Source organism: Blennius ocellaris (genome assembly GCF_963422515.1).
Source record: "Blennius ocellaris genome assembly, chromosome: 3".
Lineage (NCBI taxonomy): Eukaryota > Metazoa > Chordata > Actinopteri > Blenniiformes > Blenniidae > Blennius > Blennius ocellaris.
The window spans coordinates 13,003,287-13,027,014 of NC_137652.1; the positions used below are offsets into that span (position 1 = coordinate 13,003,287).

Consider the following 23,728-nt stretch of genomic DNA (forward strand, 5'->3'; position numbering starts at 1 on the left):
AGAGATTCAACTGACTCGGGAGACTCCAGTCTTAAATGCGGTTCCCAATCATCCAAAAGTGGGATCGTGTCCTCTTCCTCTGAATGAGCAATCCAAGACCACACATAATTCTTCTCAAATGCATTCTGATTGGAGAAACCCTCAGTTTTCTCTTTATGTGTAATACCCCGCACAACATCTGCATATGAAAGATGGGCTGCAGCAGGAAGAAGTGGGAATTTGGTCAGAATATTGTTAGAGTATTTGGTTTCAAAGCTTGAAGGAAGTGAATCCGGTGAATCAGCTCTGTTTTCATCAAACAAATCCTCCAGACAATACTCAATATCTGACACTGTTGAAACAGGTGACATTGGTCTGTAATCCGAGTACTGTAAATAGTAGTTACAATGTTGAGTATTCATATGGTCAAAAGCATTGAGCAAATCCAAAGAGTGCAAATCCACTGATGCTACAGATTCTGGGGACGATGGTCTATAGTCTGCCAACCAGTCACGCAACAGTGAAAAGTCAAAATCAGATGAGACAGACTCTGGTGACAAAGCCCTGTTACTGAATAGCCTCTCCAGTTCAAAGTTCGACATAACGGACTCAGGGGATGATGGTCTATTCTCTTCGAAAAGACTATCCAAAAACAAGTCAGTGCCTTCCCAATCTGTAGCGATTGACTGTGGACTTACTGATCTGGTCTCTGAAAATCCTACTGTCCAATCTGGATAATTCAGGCTGAACTGAGGTAAAGGTGAGTCGGGGGACAGTGGCCTACATTCAAAGTTAGACATAACTGACTCGGGGGATGATGGTCTCGTCTCTTCAAAAAGCCTGTCCAAAAACAAGTCAGTGCCTTCCCAATCTGTAGCGATTGACTGTGGACTTATTGATCTGGTCTCTGAAAAGCATACAGTCCAATCTGGATATTTCAGCGTGAACTGAGGTAAAGGTGAGTCGGGAGACAGTGGCCTACACTCACTAAGAGATTCAACTGACTCGGGAGACTCCAGTCTTAACTGCGGTTCCCAATCATCCAAAAGTGGGATCGTGTCCTCTTCCTCTGAATGAGCAATCCAAGACCACACATAATTCTTCTCAAATGCATTCTGATTGGAGAAACCCTCAGTTTTCTCTTTATGTGTAATACCCCGCACAACATCTGCATATGAAAGATGGGCTGCAGCAGGAAGAAGTGGGAATTTGGTCAGAATATTGTTAGAGTATTTGGTTTCAAAGCTTGAAGGAAGTGAATCCGGTGAATCAGCTCTGTTTTCATCAAACAAATCCTCCAGACAATACTCAATATCTGACACTGTTGAAACAGGTGACATTGGTCTGTAATCCGAGTACTGTAAATAGTAGTTACAATGTTGAGTATTCATATGGTCAAAAGCATTGAGCAAATCCAAAGAGTGCAAATCCACTGATGCTACAGATTCTGGGGACGATGGTCTAAAGTCTGCCAACCGTTCACGCAACAGTGAAAAGTCAAAATCAGATGAGACAGACTCTGGTGACAAAGCCCTGTTACTGAATAGCCTCTCCAGTTCAAAGTTCGACATAACGGACTCAGGGGATGATGGTCTATTCTCTTTGAAAAGACTATCCAAAAACAAGTCAGTGCCTTCCCAATCTGTAGCGATTGACTGTGGACTTACTGATCTGGTCTCTGAAAATCCTACTGTCCAATCTGGATAATTCAGGCTGAACTGAGGTAAAGGTGAGTCGGGGGACAGTGGCCTACATTCAAAGTTAGACATAACTGACTCGGGGGATGATGGTCTCGTCTCTTCAAAAAGCCTGTCCAAAAACAAGTCAGTGCCTTCCCAATCTGTAGTGATTGACTGTGGACTTATTGATCTGGTCTCTGAAAAGCATACAGTCCAATCTGGATATTTCAGCGTGAACTGAGGTAAAGGTGAGTCGGGAGACAGTGGCCTACACTCACTAAGAGATTCAACTGACTCGGGAGACTCCAGTCTTAACTGCGGTTCCCAATCATCCAAAAGTGGGATCGTGTCATCTTCCTCTGAATGAGCAATCCAAGACCACACATAATTCTTCTCAAATGCATTCTGATTGGAGAAACCCTCAGTTTTCTCTTTATGTGTAATACCCCGCACAACATCTGCATATGAAAGATGGGCTGCAGCAGGAAGAAGTGGGAATTTGGTCAGAATATTGTTAGAGTATTTGGTTTCAAAGCTTGAAGGAAGTGAATCCGGTGAATCAGCTCTGTTTTCATCAAACAAATCCTCCAGACAATACTCAATATCTGACACTGTTGAAACAGGTGACATTGGTCTGTAATCCGAGTACTGTAAATAGTAGTTACAATGTTGAGTATTCATATGGTCAAAAGCATTGAGCAAATCCAAAGAGTGCAAATCTACTGATGCTACAGATTCTGGGGACGATGGTCTAAAGTCTGCCAACCAGTCACGCAACAGTGAAAAGTCAAAATCAGATGAGACAGACTCTGGTGACAAAGCCCTGTTACTGAATAGCCTCTCCAGTTCAAAGTTCGACATAACGGACTCAGGGGATGATGGTCTATTCTCTTCGAAAAGACTATCCAAAAACAAGTCAGTGCCTTCCCAATCTGTAGCGATTGACTGTGGACTTACTGATCTGGTCTCTGAAAATCCTACTGTCCAATCTGGATAATTCAGGCTGAACTGAGGTAAAGGTGAGTCGGGGGACAGTGGCCTACATTCAAAGTTAGACATAACTGACTCGGGGGATGATGGTCTCGTCTCTTCAAAAAGCCTGTCCAAAAACAAGTCAGTGCCTTCCCAATCTGTAGCGATTGACTGTGGACTTATTGATCTGGTCTCTGAAAAGCATACAGTCCAATCTGGATATTTCAGCGTGAACTGAGATAAAGGTGAGTCGGGAGACAGTGGCCTACACTCACTAAGAGATTCAACTGACTCGGGAGACTCCAGTCTTAACTGCGGTTCCCAATCATCCAAAAGTGGGATCGTGTCCTCTTCCTCTGAATGAGCAATCCAAGACCACACATAATTCTTCTCAAATGCATTCTGATTGGAGAAACCCTCAGTTTTCTCTTTATGTGTAATACCCCGCACAACATCTGCATATGAAAGATGGGCTGCAGCAGGAAGAAGTGGGAATTTGGTCAGAATATTGTTAGAGTATTTGGTTTCAAAGCTTGAAGGAAGTGAATCCGGTGAATCAGCTCTGTTTTCATCAAACAAATCCTCCAGACAATACTCAATATCTGACACTGTTGAAACAGGTGACATTGGTCTGTAATCCGAGTACTGTAAATAGTAGTTACAATGTTGAGTATTCATATGGTCAAAAGCATTGAGCAAATCCAAAGAGTGCAAATCCACTGATGCTACAGATTCTGGGGACGATGGTCTATAGTCTGCCAACCAGTCACGCAACAGTGAAAAGTCAAAATCAGATGAGACAGACTCTGGTGACAAAGCCCTGTTACTGAATAGCCTCTCCAGTTCAAAGTTCGACATAACGGACTCAGGGGATGATGGTCTATTCTCTTCGAAAAGACTATCCAAAAACAAGTCAGTGCCTTCCCAATCTGTAGCGATTGACTGTGGACTTACTGATCTGGTCTCTGAAAATCCTACTGTCCAATCTGGATAATTCAGGCTGAACTGAGGTAAAGGTGAGTCGTGGGACAGTGGCCTACATTCAAAGTTAGACATAACTGACTCGGGGGATGATGGTCTCGTCTCTTCAAAAAGCCTGTCCAAAAACAAGTCAGTGCCTTCCCAATCTGTAGTGATTGACTGTGGACTTATTGATCTGGTCTCTGAAAAGCATACAGTCCAATCTGGATATTTCAGCGTGAACTGAGGTAAAGGTGAGTCGGGAGACAGTGGCCTACACTCACTAAGAGATTCAACTGACTCGGGAGACTCCAGTCTTAACTGCGGTTCCCAATCATCCAAAAGTGGGATCGTGTCATCTTCCTCTGAATGAGCAATCCAAGACCACACATAATTCTTCTCAAATGCATTCTGATTGGAGAAACCCTCAGTTTTCTCTTTATGTGTAATACCCCGCACAACATCTGCATATGAAAGATGGGCTGCAGCAGGAAGAAGTGGGAATTTGGTCAGAATATTGTTAGAGTATTTGGTTTCAAAGCTTGAAGGAAGTGAATCCGGTGAATCAGCTCTGTTTTCATCAAACAAATCCTCCAGACAATACTCAATATCTGACACTGTTGAAACAGGTGACATTGGTCTGTAATCCGAGTACTGTAAATAGTAGTTACAATGTTGAGTATTCATATGGTCAAAAGCATTGAGCAAATCCAAAGAGTGCAAATCTACTGATGCTACAGATTCTGGGGACGATGGTCTAAAGTCTGCCAACCAGTCACGCAACAGTGAAAAGTCAAAATCAGATGAGACAGACTCTGGTGACAAAGCCCTGTTACTGAATAGCCTCTCCAGTTCAAAGTTCGACATAACGGACTCAGGGGATGATGGTCTATTCTCTTCGAAAAGACTATCCAAAAACAAGTCAGTGCCTTCCCAATCTGTAGCGATTGACTGTGGACTTACTGATCTGGTCTCTGAAAATCCTACTGTCCAATCTGGATAATTCAGGCTGAACTGAGGTAAAGGTGAGTCGGGGGACAGTGGTCTACATTCAAAGTTAGACATAACTGACTCGGGGGATGATGGTCTCGTCTCTTCAAAAAGCCTGTCCAAAAACAAGTCAGTGCCTTCCCAATCTGTAGTGATTGACTGTGGACTTATTGATCTGGTCTCTGAAAAGCATACAGTCCAATCTGGATATTTCAGCGTGAACTGAGGTAAAGGTGAGTCGGGAGACAGTGGCCTACACTCACTAAGAGATTCAACTGACTCGGGAGACTCCAGTCTTAACTGCGGTTCCCAATCATCCAAAAGTGGGATCGTGTCCTCTTCCTCTGAATGAGCAATCCAAGACCACACATAATTCTTCTCAAATGCATTCTGATTGGAGAAACCCTCAGTTTTCTCTTTATGTGTAATACCCCGCACAACATCTGCATATGAAAGATGGGCTGCAGCAGGAAGAAGTGGGAATTTGGTCAGAATATTGTTAGAGTATTTGGTTTCAAAGCTTGAAGGAAGTGAATCCGGTGAATCAGCTCTGTTTTCATCAAACAAATCCTCCAGACAATACTCAATATCTGACACTGTTGAAACAGGTGACATTGGTCTGTAATCCGAGTACTGTAAATAGTAGTTACAATGTTGAGTATTCATATGGTCAAAAGCATTGAGCAAATCCAAAGAGTGCAAATCTACTGATGCTACAGATTCTGGGGACGATGGTCTAAAGTCTGCCAACCAGTCACGCAACAGTGAAAAGTCAAAATCAGATGAGACAGACTCTGGTGACAAAGCCCTGTTACTGAATAGCCTCTCCAGTTCAAAGTTCGACATAACGGACTCAGGGGATGATGGTCTATTCTCTTCGAAAAGACTATCCAAAAACAAGTCAGTGCCTTCCCAATCTGTAGCGATTGACTGTGGACTTACTGATCTGGTCTCTGAAAATCCTACTGTCCAATCTGGATAATTCAGGCTGAACTGAGGTAAAGGTGAGTCGGGGGACAGTGGCCTACATTCAAAGTTAGACATAACTGACTCGGGGGATGATGGTCTCGTCTCTTCAAAAAGCCTGTCCAAAAACAAGTCAGTGCCTTCCCAATCTGTAGCGATTGACTGTGGACTTATTGATCTGGTCTCTGAAAAGCATACAGTCCAATCTGGATATTTCAGCGTGAACTGAGATAAAGGTGAGTCGGGAGACAGTGGCCTACACTCACTAAGAGATTCAACTGACTCGGGAGACTCCAGTCTTAACTGCGGTTCCCAATCATCCAAAAGTGGGATCGTGTCCTCTTCCTCTGAATGAGCAATCCAAGACCACACATAATTCTTCTCAAATGCATTCTGATTGGAGAAACCCTCAGTTTTCTCTTTATGTGTAATACCCCGCACAACATCTGCATATGAAAGATGGGCTGCAGCAGGAAGAAGTGGGAATTTGGTCAGAATATTGTTAGAGTATTTGGTTTCAAAGCTTGAAGGAAGTGAATCCGGTGAATCAGCTCTGTTTTCATCAAACAAATCCTCCAGACAATACTCAATATCTGACACTGTTGAAACAGGTGACATTGGTCTGTAATCCGAGTACTGTAAATAGTAGTTACAATGTTGAGTATTCATATGGTCAAAAGCATTGAGCAAATCCAAAGAGTGCAAATCTACTGATGCTACAGATTCTGGGGACGATGGTCTAAAGTCTGCCAACCAGTCACGCAACAGTGAAAAGTCAAAATCAGATGAGACAGACTCTGGTGACAAAGCCCTGTTACTGAATAGCCTCTCCAGTTCAAAGTTCGACATAACGGACTCAGGGGATGATGGTCTATTCTCTTCGAAAAGACTATCCAAAAACAAGTCAGTGCCTTCCCAATCTGTAGCGATTGACTGTGGACTTACTGATCTGGTCTCTGAAAATCCTACTGTCCAATCTGGATAATTCAGGCTGAACTGAGGTAAAGGTGAGTCGGGGGACAGTGGTCTACATTCAAAGTTAGACATAACTGACTCGGGGGATGATGGTCTCGTCTCTTCAAAAAGCCTGTCCAAAAACAAGTCAGTGCCTTCCCAATCTGTAGTGATTGACTGTGGACTTATTGATCTGGTCTCTGAAAAGCATACAGTCCAATCTGGATATTTCAGCGTGAACTGAGGTAAAGGTGAGTCGGGAGACAGTGGCCTACACTCACTAAGAGATTCAACTGACTCGGGAGACTCCAGTCTTAACTGCGGTTCCCAATCATCCAAAAGTGGGATCGTGTCCTCTTCCTCTGAATGAGCAATCCAAGACCACACATAATTCTTCTCAAATGCATTCTGATTGGAGAAACCCTCAGTTTTCTCTTTATGTGTAATACCCCGCACAACATCTGCATATGAAAGATGGGCTGCAGCAGGAAGAAGTGGGAATTTGGTCAGAATATTGTTAGAGTATTTGGTTTCAAAGCTTGAAGGAAGTGAATCCGGTGAATCAGCTCTGTTTTCATCAAACAAATCCTCCAGACAATACTCAATATCTGACACTGTTGAAACAGGTGACATTGGTCTGTAATCCGAGTACTGTAAATAGTAGTTACAATGTTGAGTATTCATATGGTCAAAAGCATTGAGCAAATCCAAAGAGTGCAAATCTACTGATGCTACAGATTCTGGGGACGATGGTCTAAAGTCTGCCAACCAGTCACGCAACAGTGAAAAGTCAAAATCAGATGAGACAGACTCTGGTGACAAAGCCCTGTTACTGAATAGCCTCTCCAGTTCAAAGTTCGACATAACGGACTCAGGGGATGATGGTCTATTCTCTTCGAAAAGACTATCCAAAAACAAGTCAGTGCCTTCCCAATCTGTAGCGATTGACTGTGGACTTACTGATCTGGTCTCTGAAAATCCTACTGTCCAATCTGGATAATTCAGGCTGAACTGAGGTAAAGGTGAGTCGGGGGACAGTGGCCTACATTCAAAGTTAGACATAACTGACTCGGGGGATGATGGTCTCGTCTCTTCAAAAAGCCTGTCCAAAAACAAGTCAGTGCCTTCCCAATCTGTAGCGATTGACTGTGGACTTATTGATCTGGTCTCTGAAAAGCATACAGTCCAATCTGGATATTTCAGCGTGAACTGAGATAAAGGTGAGTCGGGAGACAGTGGCCTACACTCACTAAGAGATTCAACTGACTCGGGAGACTCCAGTCTTAACTGCGGTTCCCAATCATCCAAAAGTGGGATCGTGTCCTCTTCCTCTGAATGAGCAATCCAAGACCACACATAATTCTTCTCAAATGCATTCTGATTGGAGAAACCCTCAGTTTTCTCTTTATGTGTAATACCCCGCACAACATCTGCATATGAAAGATGGGCTGCAGCAGGAAGAAGTGGGAATTTGGTCAGAATATTGTTAGAGTATTTGGTTTCAAAGCTTGAAGGAAGTGAATCCGGTGAATCAGCTCTGTTTTCATCAAACAAATCCTCCAGACAATACTCAATATCTGACACTGTTGAAACAGGTGACATTGGTCTGTAATCCGAGTACTGTAAATAGTAGTTACAATGTTGAGTATTCATATGGTCAAAAGCATTGAGCAAATCCAAAGAGTGCAAATCCACTGATGCTACAGATTCTGGGGACGATGGTCTATAGTCTGCCAACCAGTCACGCAACAGTGAAAAGTCAAAATCAGATGAGACAGACTCTGGTGACAAAGCCCTGTTACTGAATAGCCTCTCCAGTTCAAAGTTCGACATAACGGACTCAGGGGATGATGGTCTATTCTCTTCGAAAAGACTATCCAAAAACAAGTCAGTGCCTTCCCAATCTGTAGCGATTGACTGTGGACTTACTGATCTGGTCTCTGAAAATCCTACTGTCCAATCTGGATAATTCAGGCTGAACTGAGGTAAAGGTGAGTCGTGGGACAGTGGCCTACATTCAAAGTTAGACATAACTGACTCGGGGGATGATGGTCTCGTCTCTTCAAAAAGCCTGTCCAAAAACAAGTCAGTGCCTTCCCAATCTGTAGTGATTGACTGTGGACTTATTGATCTGGTCTCTGAAAAGCATACAGTCCAATCTGGATATTTCAGCGTGAACTGAGGTAAAGGTGAGTCGGGAGACAGTGGCCTACACTCACTAAGAGATTCAACTGACTCGGGAGACTCCAGTCTTAACTGCGGTTCCCAATCATCCAAAAGTGGGATCGTGTCATCTTCCTCTGAATGAGCAATCCAAGACCACACATAATTCTTCTCAAATGCATTCTGATTGGAGAAACCCTCAGTTTTCTCTTTATGTGTAATACCCCGCACAACATCTGCATATGAAAGATGGGCTGCAGCAGGAAGAAGTGGGAATTTGGTCAGAATATTGTTAGAGTATTTGGTTTCAAAGCTTGAAGGAAGTGAATCCGGTGAATCAGCTCTGTTTTCATCAAACAAATCCTCCAGACAATACTCAATATCTGACACTGTTGAAACAGGTGACATTGGTCTGTAATCCGAGTACTGTAAATAGTAGTTACAATGTTGAGTATTCATATGGTCAAAAGCATTGAGCAAATCCAAAGAGTGCAAATCTACTGATGCTACAGATTCTGGGGACGATGGTCTAAAGTCTGCCAACCAGTCACGCAACAGTGAAAAGTCAAAATCAGATGAGACAGACTCTGGTGACAAAGCCCTGTTACTGAATAGCCTCTCCAGTTCAAAGTTCGACATAACGGACTCAGGGGATGATGGTCTATTCTCTTCGAAAAGACTATCCAAAAACAAGTCAGTGCCTTCCCAATCTGTAGCGATTGACTGTGGACTTACTGATCTGGTCTCTGAAAATCCTACTGTCCAATCTGGATAATTCAGGCTGAACTGAGGTAAAGGTGAGTCGGGGGACAGTGGTCTACATTCAAAGTTAGACATAACTGACTCGGGGGATGATGGTCTCGTCTCTTCAAAAAGCCTGTCCAAAAACAAGTCAGTGCCTTCCCAATCTGTAGTGATTGACTGTGGACTTATTGATCTGGTCTCTGAAAAGCATACAGTCCAATCTGGATATTTCAGCGTGAACTGAGGTAAAGGTGAGTCGGGAGACAGTGGCCTACACTCACTAAGAGATTCAACTGACTCGGGAGACTCCAGTCTTAACTGCGGTTCCCAATCATCCAAAAGTGGGATCGTGTCCTCTTCCTCTGAATGAGCAATCCAAGACCACACATAATTCTTCTCAAATGCATTCTGATTGGAGAAACCCTCAGTTTTCTCTTTATGTGTAATACCCCGCACAACATCTGCATATGAAAGATGGGCTGCAGCAGGAAGAAGTGGGAATTTGGTCAGAATATTGTTAGAGTATTTGGTTTCAAAGCTTGAAGGAAGTGAATCCGGTGAATCAGCTCTGTTTTCATCAAACAAATCCTCCAGACAATACTCAATATCTGACACTGTTGAAACAGGTGACATTGGTCTGTAATCCGAGTACTGTAAATAGTAGTTACAATGTTGAGTATTCATATGGTCAAAAGCATTGAGCAAATCCAAAGAGTGCAAATCTACTGATGCTACAGATTCTGGGGACGATGGTCTAAAGTCTGCCAACCAGTCACGCAACAGTGAAAAGTCAAAATCAGATGAGACAGACTCTGGTGACAAAGCCCTGTTACTGAATAGCCTCTCCAGTTCAAAGTTCGACATAACGGACTCAGGGGATGATGGTCTATTCTCTTCGAAAAGACTATCCAAAAACAAGTCAGTGCCTTCCCAATCTGTAGCGATTGACTGTGGACTTACTGATCTGGTCTCTGAAAATCCTACTGTCCAATCTGGATAATTCAGGCTGAACTGAGGTAAAGGTGAGTCGGGGGACAGTGGCCTACATTCAAAGTTAGACATAACTGACTCGGGGGATGATGGTCTCGTCTCTTCAAAAAGCCTGTCCAAAAACAAGTCAGTGCCTTCCCAATCTGTAGCGATTGACTGTGGACTTATTGATCTGGTCTCTGAAAAGCATACAGTCCAATCTGGATATTTCAGCGTGAACTGAGGTAAAGGTGAGTCGGGAGACAGTGGCCTACACTCACTAAGAGATTCAACTGACTCGGGAGACTCCAGTCTTAACTGCGTTTCCCAATCATCCAAAAGTGGGATCGTGTCCTCTTCCTCTGAATGAGCAATCCAAGACCACACATAATTCTTCTCAAATGCATTCTGATTGGAGAAACCCTCAGTTTTCTCTTTATGTGTAATACCCCGCACAACATCTGCATATGAAAGATGGGCTGCAGCAGGAAGAAGTGGGAATTTGGTCAGAATATTGTTAGAGTATTTGGTTTCCAAGCTTGAAGGAAGTGAATCCGGTGAATCAGCTCTGTTTTCATCAAACAAATCCTCCAGACAATACTCAATATCTGACACTGTTGAAACAGGTGACATTGGTCTGTAATCCGAGTACTGTAAATAGTAGTTACAATGTTGAGTATTCATATGGTCAAAAGCATTGAGCAAATCCAAAGAGTGCAAATCTACTGATGCTACAGATTCTGGGGACGATGGTCTAAAGTCTGCCAACCAGTCACGCAACAGTGAAAAGTCAAAATCAGATGAGACAGACTCTGGTGACAAAGCCCTGTTACTGAATAGCCTCTCCAGTTCAAAGTTCGACATAACGGACTCAGGGGATGATGGTCTATTCTCTTCGAAAAGACTATCCAAAAACAAGTCAGTGCCTTCCCAATCTGTAGCGATTGACTGTGGACTTACTGATCTGGTCTCTGAAAATCCTACTGTCCAATCTGGATAATTCAGGCTGAACTGAGGTAAAGGTGAGTCGGGGGACAGTGGCCTACATTCAAAGTTAGACATAACTGACTCGGGGGATGATGGTCTCGTCTCTTCAAAAAGCCTGTCCAAAAACAAGTCAGTGCCTTCCCAATCTGTAGCGATTGACTGTGGACTTATTGATCTGGTCTCTGAAAAGCATACAGTCCAATCTGGATATTTCAGCGTGAACTGAGGTAAAGGTGAGTCGGGAGACAGTGGCCTACACTCACTAAGAGATTCAACTGACTCGGGAGACTCCAGTCTTAACTGCGGTTCCCAATCATCCAAAAGTGGGATCGTGTCCTCTTCCTCTGAATGAGCAATCCAAGACCACACATAATTCTTCTCAAATGCATTCTGATTGGAGAAACCCTCAGTTTTCTCTTTATGTGTAATACCCCGCACAACATCTGCATATGAAAGATGGGCTGCAGCAGGAAGAAGTGGGAATTTGGTCAGAATATTGTTAGAGTATTTGGTTTCAAAGCTTGAAGGAAGTGAATCCGGTGAATCAGCTCTGTTTTCATCAAACAAATCCTCCAGACAATACTCAATATCTGACACTGTTGAAACAGGTGACATTGGTCTGTAATCCGAGTACTGTAAATAGTAGTTACAATGTTGAGTATTCATATGGTCAAAAGCATTGAGCAAATCCAAAGAATGCAAATCTACTGATGCTACAGATTCTGGGGACGATGGTCTAAAGTCTGCCAACCAGTCACGCAACAATGAAAAGTCAAAATCAGATGAGACAGACTCTGGTGACAAAGCCCTGTTACTGAATAGCCTCTCCAGTTCAAAGTTCGACAAAACGGACTCAGGGGATGATGGTCTATTCTCTTCGAAAAGACTATCCAAAAACAAGTCAGTGCCTTCCCAATCTGTAGCGATTGACTGTGGACTTACTGATCTGGTCTCTGAAAATCCTACTGTCCAATCTGGATAATTCAGGCTGAACTGAGGTAAAGGTGAGTCGGGGGACAGTGGCCTACATTCAAAGTTAGACATAACTGACTCGGGGGATGATGGTCTCGTCTCTTCAAAAAGCCTGTCCAAAAACAAGTCAGTGCCTTCCCAATCTGTAGCGATTGACTGTGGACTTATTGATCTGGTCTCTGAAAAGCATACAGTCCAATCTGGATATTTCAGCGTGAACTGAGGTAAAGGTGAGTCGGGAGACAGTGGCCTACACTCACTAAGAGATTCAACTGACTCGGGAGACTCCAGTCTTAACTGCGGTTCCCAATCATCCAAAAGTGGGATCGTGTCCTCTTCCTCTGAATGAGCAATCCAAGACCACACATAATTCTTCTCAAATGCATTCTGATTGGAGAAACCCTCAGTTTTCTCTTTATGTGTAATACCCCGCACAACATCTGCATATGAAAGATGGGCTGCAGCAGGAAGAAGTGGGAATTTGGTCAGAATATTGTTAGAGTATTTGGTTTCAAAGCTTGAAGGAAGTGAATCCGGTGAATCAGCTCTGTTTTCATCAAACAAATCCTCCAGACAATACTCAATATCTGACACTGTTGAAACAGGTGACATTGGTCTGTAATCCGAGTACTGTAAATAGTAGTTACAATGTTGAGTATTCATATGGTCAAAAGCATTGATCAAATCCAAAGAGTGCAAATCCACTGATGCTGCAGATTCTGGGGACGATGGTCTAAAGTCTGCCAACCAGTCACGCAACAGTGAAAAGTCAAAATCAGATGAGACAGACTCTGGTGACAAAGCCCTGTTACTGAATAGCCTCTCCAGTTCAAAGTTCGACAAAACGGACTCAGGGGATGATGGTCTATTCTCTTCGAAAAGACTATCCAAAAACAAGTCAGTGCCTTCCCAATCTGTAGCGATTGACTGTGGACTTACTGATCTGGTCTCTGAAAATCCTACTGTCCAATCTGGATAATTCAGGCTGAACTGAGGTAAAGGTGAGTCGGGGGACAGTGGCCTACATTCAAAGTTAGACATAACTGACTCGGGGGATGATGGTCTCGTCTCTTCAAAAAGCCTGTCCAAAAACAAGTCAGTGCCTTCCCAATCTGTAGTGATTGACTGTGGACTTATTGATCTGGTCTCTGAAAAGCATACAGTCCAATCTGGATATTTCAGCGTGAACTGAGGTAAAGGTGAGTCGGGAGACAGTGGCCTACACTCACTAAGAGATTCAACTGACTCGGGAGACTCCAGTCTTAACTGCGGTTCCCAATCATCCAAAAGTGGGATCGTGTCATCTTCCTCTGAATGAGCAATCCAAGACCACACATAATTCTTCTCAAATGCATTCTGATTGGAGAAACCCTCAGTTTTCTCTTTATGTGTAATACCCCGCACAACATCTGCATATGAAAGATGGGCTGCAGCAGGAAGAAGTGGGAATTTGGTCAGAATATTGTTAGAGTATTTGGTTTCAAAGCTTGAAGGAAGTGAATCCGGTGAATCAGCTCTGTTTTCATCAAACAAATCCTCCAGACAATACTCAATATCTGACACTGTTGAAACAGGTGACATTGGTCTGTAATCCGAGTACTGTAAATAGTAGTTACAATGTTGAGTATTCATATGGTCAAAAGCATTGAGCAAATCCAAAGAATGCAAATCCACTGATGCTACAGATTCTGGGGACGATGGTCTAAAGTCTGCCAACCAGTCACGCAACAATGAAAAGTCAAAATCAGATGAGACAGACTCTGGTGACAAAGCCCTGTTACTGAATAGCCTCTCCAGTTCAAAGTTCGACAAAACGGACTCAGGGGATGATGGTCTATTCTCTTCGAAAAGACTATCCAAAAACAAGTCAGTGCCTTCCCAATCTGTAGCGATTGACTGTGGACTTACTGATCTGGTCTCTGAAAATCCTACTGTCCAATCTGGATAATTCAGGCTGAACTGAGGTAAAGGTGAGTCGGGGGACAGTGGCCTACATTCAAAGTTAGACATAATTGACTCGGGGGATGATGGTCTCGTCTCTTCAAAAAGCCTGTCCAAAAACAAGTCAGTGCCTTCCCAATCTGTAGCGATTGACTGTGGACTTATTGATCTGGTCTCTGAAAAGCATACAGTCCAATCTGGATATTTCAGCGTGAACTGAGGTAAAGGTGAGTCGGGAGACAGTGGCCTACACTCACTAAGAGATTCAACTGACTCGGGAGACTCCAGTCTTAACTGCGGTTCCCAATCATCCAAAAGTGGGATCGTGTCCTCTTCCTCTGAATGAGCAATCCAAGACCACACATAATTCTTCTCAAATGCATTCTGATTGGAGAAACCCTCAGTTTTCTCTTTATGTGTAATACCCCGCACAACATCTGCATATGAAAGATGGGCTGCAGCAGGAAGAAGTGGGAATTTGGTCAGAATATTGTTAGAGTATTTGGTTTCAAAGCTTGAAGGAAGTGAATCCGGTGAATCAGCTCTGTTTTCATCAAACAAATCCTCCAGACAATACTCAATATCTGACACTGTTGAAACAGGTGACATTGGTCTGTAATCCGAGTACTGTAAATAGTAGTTACAATGTTGAGTATTCATATGGTCAAAAGCATTGATCAAATCCAAAGAGTGCAAATCCACTGATGCTGCAGATTCTGGGGACGATGGTCTAAAGTCTGCCAACCAGTCACGCAACAGTGAAAAGTCAAAATCAGATGAGACAGACTCTGGTGACAAAGCCCTGTTACCGAATAGCCTCTCCAGTTCAAAGTTCGACAAAACGGACTCAGGGGATGATGGTCTATTCTCTTCGAAAAGACTATCCAAAAACAAGTCAGTGCCTTCCCAATCTGTAGCGATTGACTGTGGACTTACTGATCTGGTCTCTGAAAATCCTACTGTCCAATCTGGATAATTCAGGCTGAACTGAGGTAAAGGTGAGTCGGGGGACAGTGGCCTACATTCAAAGTTAGACATAACTGACTCGGGGGATGATGGTCTCGTCTCTTCAAAAAGCCTGTCCAAAAACAAGTCAGTGCCTTCCCAATCTGTAGTGATTGACTGTGGACTTATTGATCTGGTCTCTGAAAAGCATACAGTCCAATCTGGATATTTCAGCGTGAACTGAGGTAAAGGTGAGTCGGGAGACAGTGGCCTACACTCACTAAGAGATTCAACTGACTCGGGAGACTCCAGTCTTAACTGCGGTTCCCAATCATCCAAAAGTGGGATCGTGTCATCTTCCTCTGAATGAGCAATCCAAGACCACACATAATTCTTCTCAAATGCATTCTGATTGGAGAAACCCTCAGTTTTCTCTTTATGTGTAATACCCCGCACAACATCTGCATATGAAAGATGGGCTGCAGCAGGAAGAAGTGGGAATTTGGTCAGAATATTGTTAGAGTATTTGGTTTCAAAGCTTGAAGGAAGTGAATCCGGTGAATCAGCTCTGTTTTCATCAAACAAATCCTCCAGACAATACTCAATATCTGACACTGTTGAAACAGGTGACATTGGTCTGTAATCCGAGTACTGTAAATAGTAGTTACAATGTTGAGTATTCATATGGTCAAAAGCATTGAGCAAATCCAAAGAATGCAAATCCACTGATGCTACAGATTCTGGGGACGATGGTCTAAAGTCTGCCAACCAGTCACGCAACAATGAAAAGTCAAAATCAGATGAGACAGACTCTGGTGACAAAGCCCTGTTACTGAATAGCCTCTCCAGTTCAAAGTTCGACAAAACGGACTCAGGGGATGATGGTCTATTCTCTTCGAAAAGACTATCCAAAAACAAGTCAGTGCCTTCCCAATCTGTAGCGATTGACTGTGGACTTACTGATCTGGTCTCTGAAAATCCTACTGTCCAATCTGGATAATTCAGGCTGAACTGAGGTAAAGGTGAGTCGGGGGACAGTGGCCTACATTCAAAGTTAGACATAACTGACTCGGGGGATGATGGTCTCGTCTCTTCAAAAAGCCTGTCCAAAAACAAGTCAGTGCCTTCCCAATCTGTAGCGATTGACTGTGGACTTATTGATCTGGTCTCTGAAAAGCATACAGTCCAATCTGGATATTTCAGCGTGAACTGAGGTAAAGGTGAGTCGGGAGACAGTGGCCTACACTCACTAAGAGATTCAACTGACTCGGGAGACTCCAGTCTTAACTGTGGTACCCAATCATCCAAAAGTGGGATCGTGTCCTCTTCCTCTGAATGAGCAATCCAAGACCACACATAATTCTTCTCAAATGCATTCTGATTGGAGAAACCCTCAGTTTTCTCTTTATGTGTAATACCCCGCACAGCATCTGCATATGAAAGGTGAGCTGCAGCAGGAAGAAGTGGGAATTTGGTCAGAATATTGTTAGAGTATTTGGTTTCAAAGCTTGAAGGAAGTGAATCCGGTGAATCAGCTCTGTTTTCATCAAACAAATCCTCCAGACAATACTCAATATCTGACACTGTTGAAACAGGTGACATTGGTCTGTAATCCGAGTACTGTAAATAGTAGTTACAATGTTGAGTATTCATATGGTCAAAAGCATTGAGCAAATCCAAAGAGTGCAAATCCACTGATGCTACAGATTCTGGGGACGATGGTCTAAAGTCTGCCAACCAGTCACGCAACAGTGAAAAGTCAAAATCAGATGAGACAGACTCTGGTGACAAAGCCCTGTTACTGAATAGTCTCTCCAGTTCAAAGTTCGACATAACGGACTCAGGGGATGATGGTCTATTCTCTTCGAAAAGACTATCCAAAAACAAGTCAGTGCCTTCCCAATCTGTAGCGATTGACTGTGGACTTACTGATCTGGTCTCTGAAAATCCTACTGTCCAATCTGGATAATTCAGGCTGAACTGAGGTAAAGGTGAGTCGGGGGACAGTGGCCTACATTCAAAGTTAGACATAACTGACTCGGGGGATGATGGTCTCGTCTCTTCAAAAAGCCTGTCCAAAAACAAGTCAGTGCCTTCCCAATCTGTAGCGATTGACCGTGGACTTATTGATCTGGTCTCTGAAAAGCATACAGTCCAATCTGGATATTTCAGCGTGAACTGAGGTAAAGGTGAGTCGGGAGACAGTGGCCTACACTCACTAAGAGATTCAACTGACTCGGGAGACTCCAGTCTTAACTGCGGTTCCCAATCATCCAAAAGTGGGATCGTGTCCTCTTCCTCTGAATGAGCAATCCAAGACCACACATAATTCTTCTCAAATGCATTCTGATTGGAGAAACCCTCAGTTTTCTCTTTATGTGTAATACCCCGCACAACATCTGCATATGAAAGGTGGGCTGCAGCAGGAAGAAGTGGGAATTTGGTCAGAATATTGTTAGAGTATTTGGTTTCAAAGCTTGAAGGAAGTGAATCCGGTGAATCAGCTCTGTTTTCATCAAACAAATCCTCCAGACAATACTCAATATCTGACACTGTTGAAACAGGTGACATTGGTCTGTAATCCGAGTACTGTAAATAGTAGTTACAATGTTGAGTATTCATATGGTCAAAAGCATTGAGCAAATCCAAAGAGTGCAAATCTACTGATGCTACAGATTCTGGGGACGATGGTCTAAAGTCTGCCAACCAGTCACGCAACAGTGAAAAGTCAAAATCAGATGAGACAGACTCTGGTGACAAAGCCCTGTTACTGAATAGCCTCTCCAGTTCAAAGTTCGACATAACGGACTCAGGGGATGATGGTCTATTCTCTTCGAAAAGACTATCCAAAAACAAGTCAGTGCCTTCCCAATCTGTAGCGATTGACTGTGGACTTACTGATCTGGTCTCTGAAAATCCTACTGTCCAATCTGGATAATTCAGGCTGAACTGAGGTAAAGGTGAGTCGGGGGACAGTGGCCTACATTCAAAGTTAGACATAACTGACTCGGGGGATGATGGTCTCGTCTCTTCAAAAAGCCTGTCCAAAAACAAGTCAGTGCCTTCCCAATCTGTAGCGATTGACTGTGGACTTATTGATCTGGTCTCTGAAAAGCATACAGTCCAATCTGGATATTTCAGCGTGAACTGAGGTAAAGGTGAGTCGGGAGACAGTGGCCTACACTCACTAAGAGATTCAACTGACTCGGGAGACTCCAGTCTTAACTGCGGTTCCCAATCATCCAAAAGTGGGATCGTGTCCTCTTCCTCTGAATGAGCAATCCAAGACCACACATAATTCTTCTCAAATGCATTCTGATTGGAGAAACCCTCAGTTTTCTCTTTATGTGTAATACCCCGCACAACATCTGCATATGAAAGATGGGCTGCAGCAGGAAGAAGTGGGAATTTGGTCAGAATATTGTTAGAGTATTTGGTTTCAAAGCTTGAAGGAAGTGAATCCGGTGAATCAGCTCTGTTTTCATCAAACAAATCCTCCAGACAATACTCAATATCTGACACTGTTGAAACAGGTGACATTGGTCTGTAATCCGAGTACTGTAAATAGTAGTTACAATGTTGAGTATTCATATGGTCAAAAGCATTGAGCAAATCCAAAGAGTGCAAATCTACTGATGCTACAGATTCTGGGGACGATGGTCTAAAGTCTGCCAACCAGTCACGCAACAGTGAAAAGTCAAAATCAGATGAGACAGACTCTGGTGACAAAGCCCTGTTACTGAATAGCCTCTCCAGTTCAAAGTTCGACATAACGGACTCAGGGGATGATGGTCTATTCTCTTCGAAAAGACTATCCAAAAACAAGTCAGTGCCTTCCCAATCTGTAGCGATTGACTGTGGACTTACTGATCTGGTCTCTGAAAATCCTACTGTCCAATCTGGATAATTCAGGCTGAACTGAGGTAAAGGTGAGTCGGGGGACAGTGGCCTACACTCACTGAGAGATTCAAATGACTCGGGAGACTCCAGTCTTAACTGCAATGGCCAATTCGTTAAGGCCTCCGTTGAAGTACTCGAAGACCACAATGCTTTCTGATGAAATTTGTTATGATTTGAGAAATTGTCAACTTTTCCCTTATGTGTAATATCCCTAACAAGATCTCTATTAGAGTTTACAGTCTCAAGCATAGTTTTTGTCGTGTTTCTCATACATATTTTTTCATTTGGAAAATTCAAAAGATATCCTTGTTTTGCTACAATATTAAAAACCATGGGTTTTCTTGCTGTGATGTGTTTCAAGTTGAAACTACTTTCAGTTTGATTTTTGTGATCCGTCTGATCAAAGCAGGAGTTTTCTTGTAATACCTCTTGTAGCTGAGGAAATTGTACAGATTGTTTCATTTCATTTTCTTTGCATATTTTTTCTCTATTGGTCAGTAAATCAGCATTTGAATCACTTGGTGATGATGTGTGCTCAGCAGTGTGTTTTTCGAGCTTTGACAACCAGTAACAAAGGTATGACTGACTATTTTCCGCATCTGATTGAATGAGTTCAGATGTTTGATCCTCAAATGACGGGGGTATATCATCAGAAACTTTTAAGTTTTGTGTCAAAGAGCCACCTTGGCACATTTCCTTGTTGTCCACTGAGGTTAGAAGTGGTGAGGTTTGATTCCCACCTGAATAACATAAGTAATAATTGCAATAGTCACTCCTAAGTTTGGCGCGGGTTGGTTCTGAGAGCAAGAGTTCAAGAAATGAAAAACTGCACTGAGAGGCCTGAGAATCAGGGGAGGATGGTCGGCAATCCCTCTCTGAAGATTCATCCCTTTGAAGTGATCTCATCAAGTCAGGTGTTGATGGTTTGTTATCAGACGACATGTTGAATGTTGAAGTTGAAAGTGAAAATACTTTGGACTCTCTTTTTAGATGTCCATGCTCAAGTACGGGCTGACTGCATTTATTTACTGAAGAATCAGGACAATGTTGCTTATGTATAGCCTGGGACCCAAAGGATTGTAAAAAAGGTGGGTGGGATGTTGCAGGAACTTCATCTTTTGTCTTAAACTGTGGCTTCTGGTCATACATCTGTTTCTGAAAGAGATTAAATATATTTTCACTGAAAGTATTTGCAACCTCTCCTGAACATGAATCTGACAGTGGAGAAATTGCTCGGCTGTCATCCAGTATACAAAAATCTGCAGGTAAAGCTCTTTTTTGTCCCAGGGGAGAGTCTGGTGACATTGCCCTGTAATCACTAATTGACATCACAGATTCAGGGGACGACATTCTTGTTATGGAATCTTTCGATATTGAATCGGTTTCATCAACAGCTGAACATAAGCTATAATGGTCATCAGATGCCAAATAATAAGGGGTAAAGGGATATTGCACTGTACTGTACTCTTTCGCAGTAGATTCTGTTGTCCAATTGGTATGGAAGAATGAGTTGGAATGGGAAGTGTTTTTCTCAGCCATATAAGATTGTATTGCCTCAATTTTAGTACTCTTCTTCTCTGGATTAATGGGACACAAATTACCGTGCCTATGAGATGAGTCAATTGCCATGTGAGGAGGACCACTGTTTAGCAAAACAGTGTTTGGTGCATTCATTTTAAATGATTCCATCATGCTATACTTAGCTGTAGATATCCTGGGTCCAACTGAATTTATTTCATCATCAATGAAGGGCAGGTTTTCTTGATAGCATTGACCTTGGGATTTTGTGCTATTTTCGATGCTTGACATAAATGGTTTCAGTCCCTTGTCAATATTTGACACTTGTCGAATCTTGCCATGTTCATACAGCACTTTGTTGTATTGGGCTGTGACCTCCTCAGTACATTCTTGAGATAACCTGGTTGTTTGAATTACATCAATGTCACCTTCAGCCAGGCGAAGGGTTGGTTGGTGATCTTCCGGCACCAAAGGGAATATTTGAGCCTCACAGCATGTTCCGACAATGGTTTCAGCAGTGACTGTTTTTTCAAGCTGCGATGTACCACTTATCTCATTGCAAAGCTGACTGAAATCATTCTCAGCTTTGTCAGATTCTGTCAGACTCAAACTAAAGTCTCTAATGGATATAGATAAGTGTGACTTCACGATTTCATGTGAATGGCTTTGCTCATCTTCACATCCACAGTGCTTCAATATTAAAGATTGGATGTCGTCATCTTTAACTTCAGTATCATTTTGGAAACACCTCATCACATGAGCTTCACCACTGTTGTAATCTTGCTGGTCTTTCACTTTGGTGCCAAAAAGGTGAGGAGCTTGGTTCTTCGATGCTTCTTCTTTTGAAGTGAAAAGCAAACTTACTTGCTCATTGGAGGTGTCATGACCAGTGGCTTCCTGTGTTTGTGTAATTACATCCTCAGACGTCCACAGGTGAGGATTTAATTCACTATGAAACAAACAAACAAACAAACAACAAAAAAACAGCACATTATTTGGAGTTAAAATATGGGCCTCATGGTCATAATACTGACCTCCAAGAAGAGTACTAATCTCTAAATAGCTTTTCTGGTATATGGCATGGGTTTTACCTTATGATGAGCAATATGGCTATGATACACTGCTGATGTGTGTTATATATAAAAAGATATTTCAAATAAAACATTTACTGTGGAATATCGAGCTCCTCCAGTAGGTCACCATGCATGCTCTCTGAGGGTGTGTGTCCAATAGGCTCTGCCCAGGAAGGAATATCCAACAGGGAAGCAACTGAAAGGTCTTCTTCCGAAACAGCTGGAGGTGGCCTGCGATCACACTCGACCTTCCTCACTATTCTGGGACTGTCTACATCCTCTTGCACTGAAGATAAGGCAACTGAAACTGAAAAAACACAAACTGAATGAATAACATAGTGGTCAGATGAACAAATGGTGTGCTTTATGGTGTTGGATAAATAATTAATTAGTTATAGATGGTATTACCTTCACTGTGATCCAGTGTCTTTTCTATCTCTGCATAAGTCCTAGACGTTTGCTCTTGAACAGACTTGTTCATCTGAGTTTCAATTAGATGAACAATGTCCATGCGGTTGATCTTTGTTAATCTCTTAACCAAACAATCCTCTGTTGAAAGATTTATTAATCATTGTCAGAGATTCAAAAACATAATTTAATACAACAAATTAATAAATATTTGAAACCACAAAAATGTATTTTAAATAATGAAATTCAGAATCAGAGTCTCTTTTGTTGTCATTGTAACACCGGTAAAACTAAATTGTAACACAGGTACACGAAATTGTTGGTGTGAAGAGCACACCAACCCCACTGAGGCAGCCAGCGTTCCCAATGAATGTGTAATGAATGCATTACTCTTAATTAAGCCAAATGAAAAATTGATTTCTATTAAGACTGGGGAGCATTGAAGCTAAATAGCAATAGTATAGCCAAGTAATAAAAACAGTACATTCTAAAGGATGGGAAGAAAATAATAAACTGTAATGTCAAAAGCAACCACCAGGCATGTTGAAATTCACGAGACCGCCATACTATGTACCTGTAGCATGTTTGCCTTCCCTTTCAACCCAGCGTTGGAGCAAGGCATGGCTTTGCTCTTGGAGAGAGTTCGGATTTTCTGTTCTCACTTGCTGAATATCATCCTCACTGAACTCCAATTCTCTTGCCAGCTCTGGGGTGATGAAGAACAAACATTGTGGGTATTATTGCTTGTTATATAAAACATTCAGTCAAATGAAACATTTCTAACTAATCTTCAAGACTTCTTGTCTAGGAACATGTTTAACTGAAAAAAATGAAAGACAGTGCAGCGACTTGCAAGGGCATTTTTTGAGAGCTCACCGGTCCAGCTGAAGCCAAGCAGATCAGCAATGATTGCTAGTGTCTCCTCCTTTCTGTCAGCGTCATCCTGCCAATCAACTAAAACATGCCACCAAAGCCACAATGTTAACAATATGCCACTTGTCACAATCAATATTTGAACTACATACATATGCTGAATGAATAGGTAATGAAAATCCAAAAAACAAATATTTTGCTTGTACCTATAATCACACTACTTTTAAGCAGATATTAACTAGTAGGTCATTCAGAATTTATGCAATGAAGCTCAACTAAAGGTGGAAATGTGATGCATATATGAGAACATGAAGGTTGGATTATTGTGAAGTTGATAAATCAAATACTCAAGCAATGCAATGTTATTCATATTTCAATTTGGTAATGTGCAAATTATATTTAGAAAGCTGCATAATTCGGAGAGAGAATATACATCATTTGTCAGTATTTGCCTCTCTAAGCTAACATAGCCACAATCTTGAGATTTCACATACACACCCCCATCAAAAGTACCTTACAAACTTGCGGAATTAAGCACAAATGCACACACGCACGCACAAATGCACGCACGCACGCACAAATGCACGCACGCACACACCAGAATTAACAAACAAATGTTTTAACATGATGAATGTAGAAGACAAGACAAGACAAATGCACGACACATGACATTACAATCACAACATGATGATGACATTGATCTCAGGAAGGGTAATTAGCATCTTGTTGCTGAAA

The 23,728-nt window shown here is 42.4% G+C and overlaps 1 protein-coding gene across 1 annotated transcript in view; it reads right to left on the reverse strand.

Moving 5' to 3' along the window:
* The window catches only part of ank2a (ankyrin 2a, neuronal), a gene marked incomplete at its 5' end in the record, with an annotated part of 90,212 nt that overhangs the window by 15,811 nt on the left and 50,673 nt on the right, over positions 1–23,728 (reverse strand). The window contains 5 exons of the mRNA XM_080521144.1: positions 21,504–21,588; positions 21,809–22,019; positions 22,121–22,261; positions 22,695–22,826; positions 22,997–23,074. Coding sequence (XP_080377270.1) covers positions 21,504–21,588; positions 21,809–22,019; positions 22,121–22,261; positions 22,695–22,826; positions 22,997–23,074 — 647 coding nt within the window. The remainder of the gene's footprint in view (positions 1–21,503; positions 21,589–21,808; positions 22,020–22,120; positions 22,262–22,694; positions 22,827–22,996; positions 23,075–23,728) is intronic.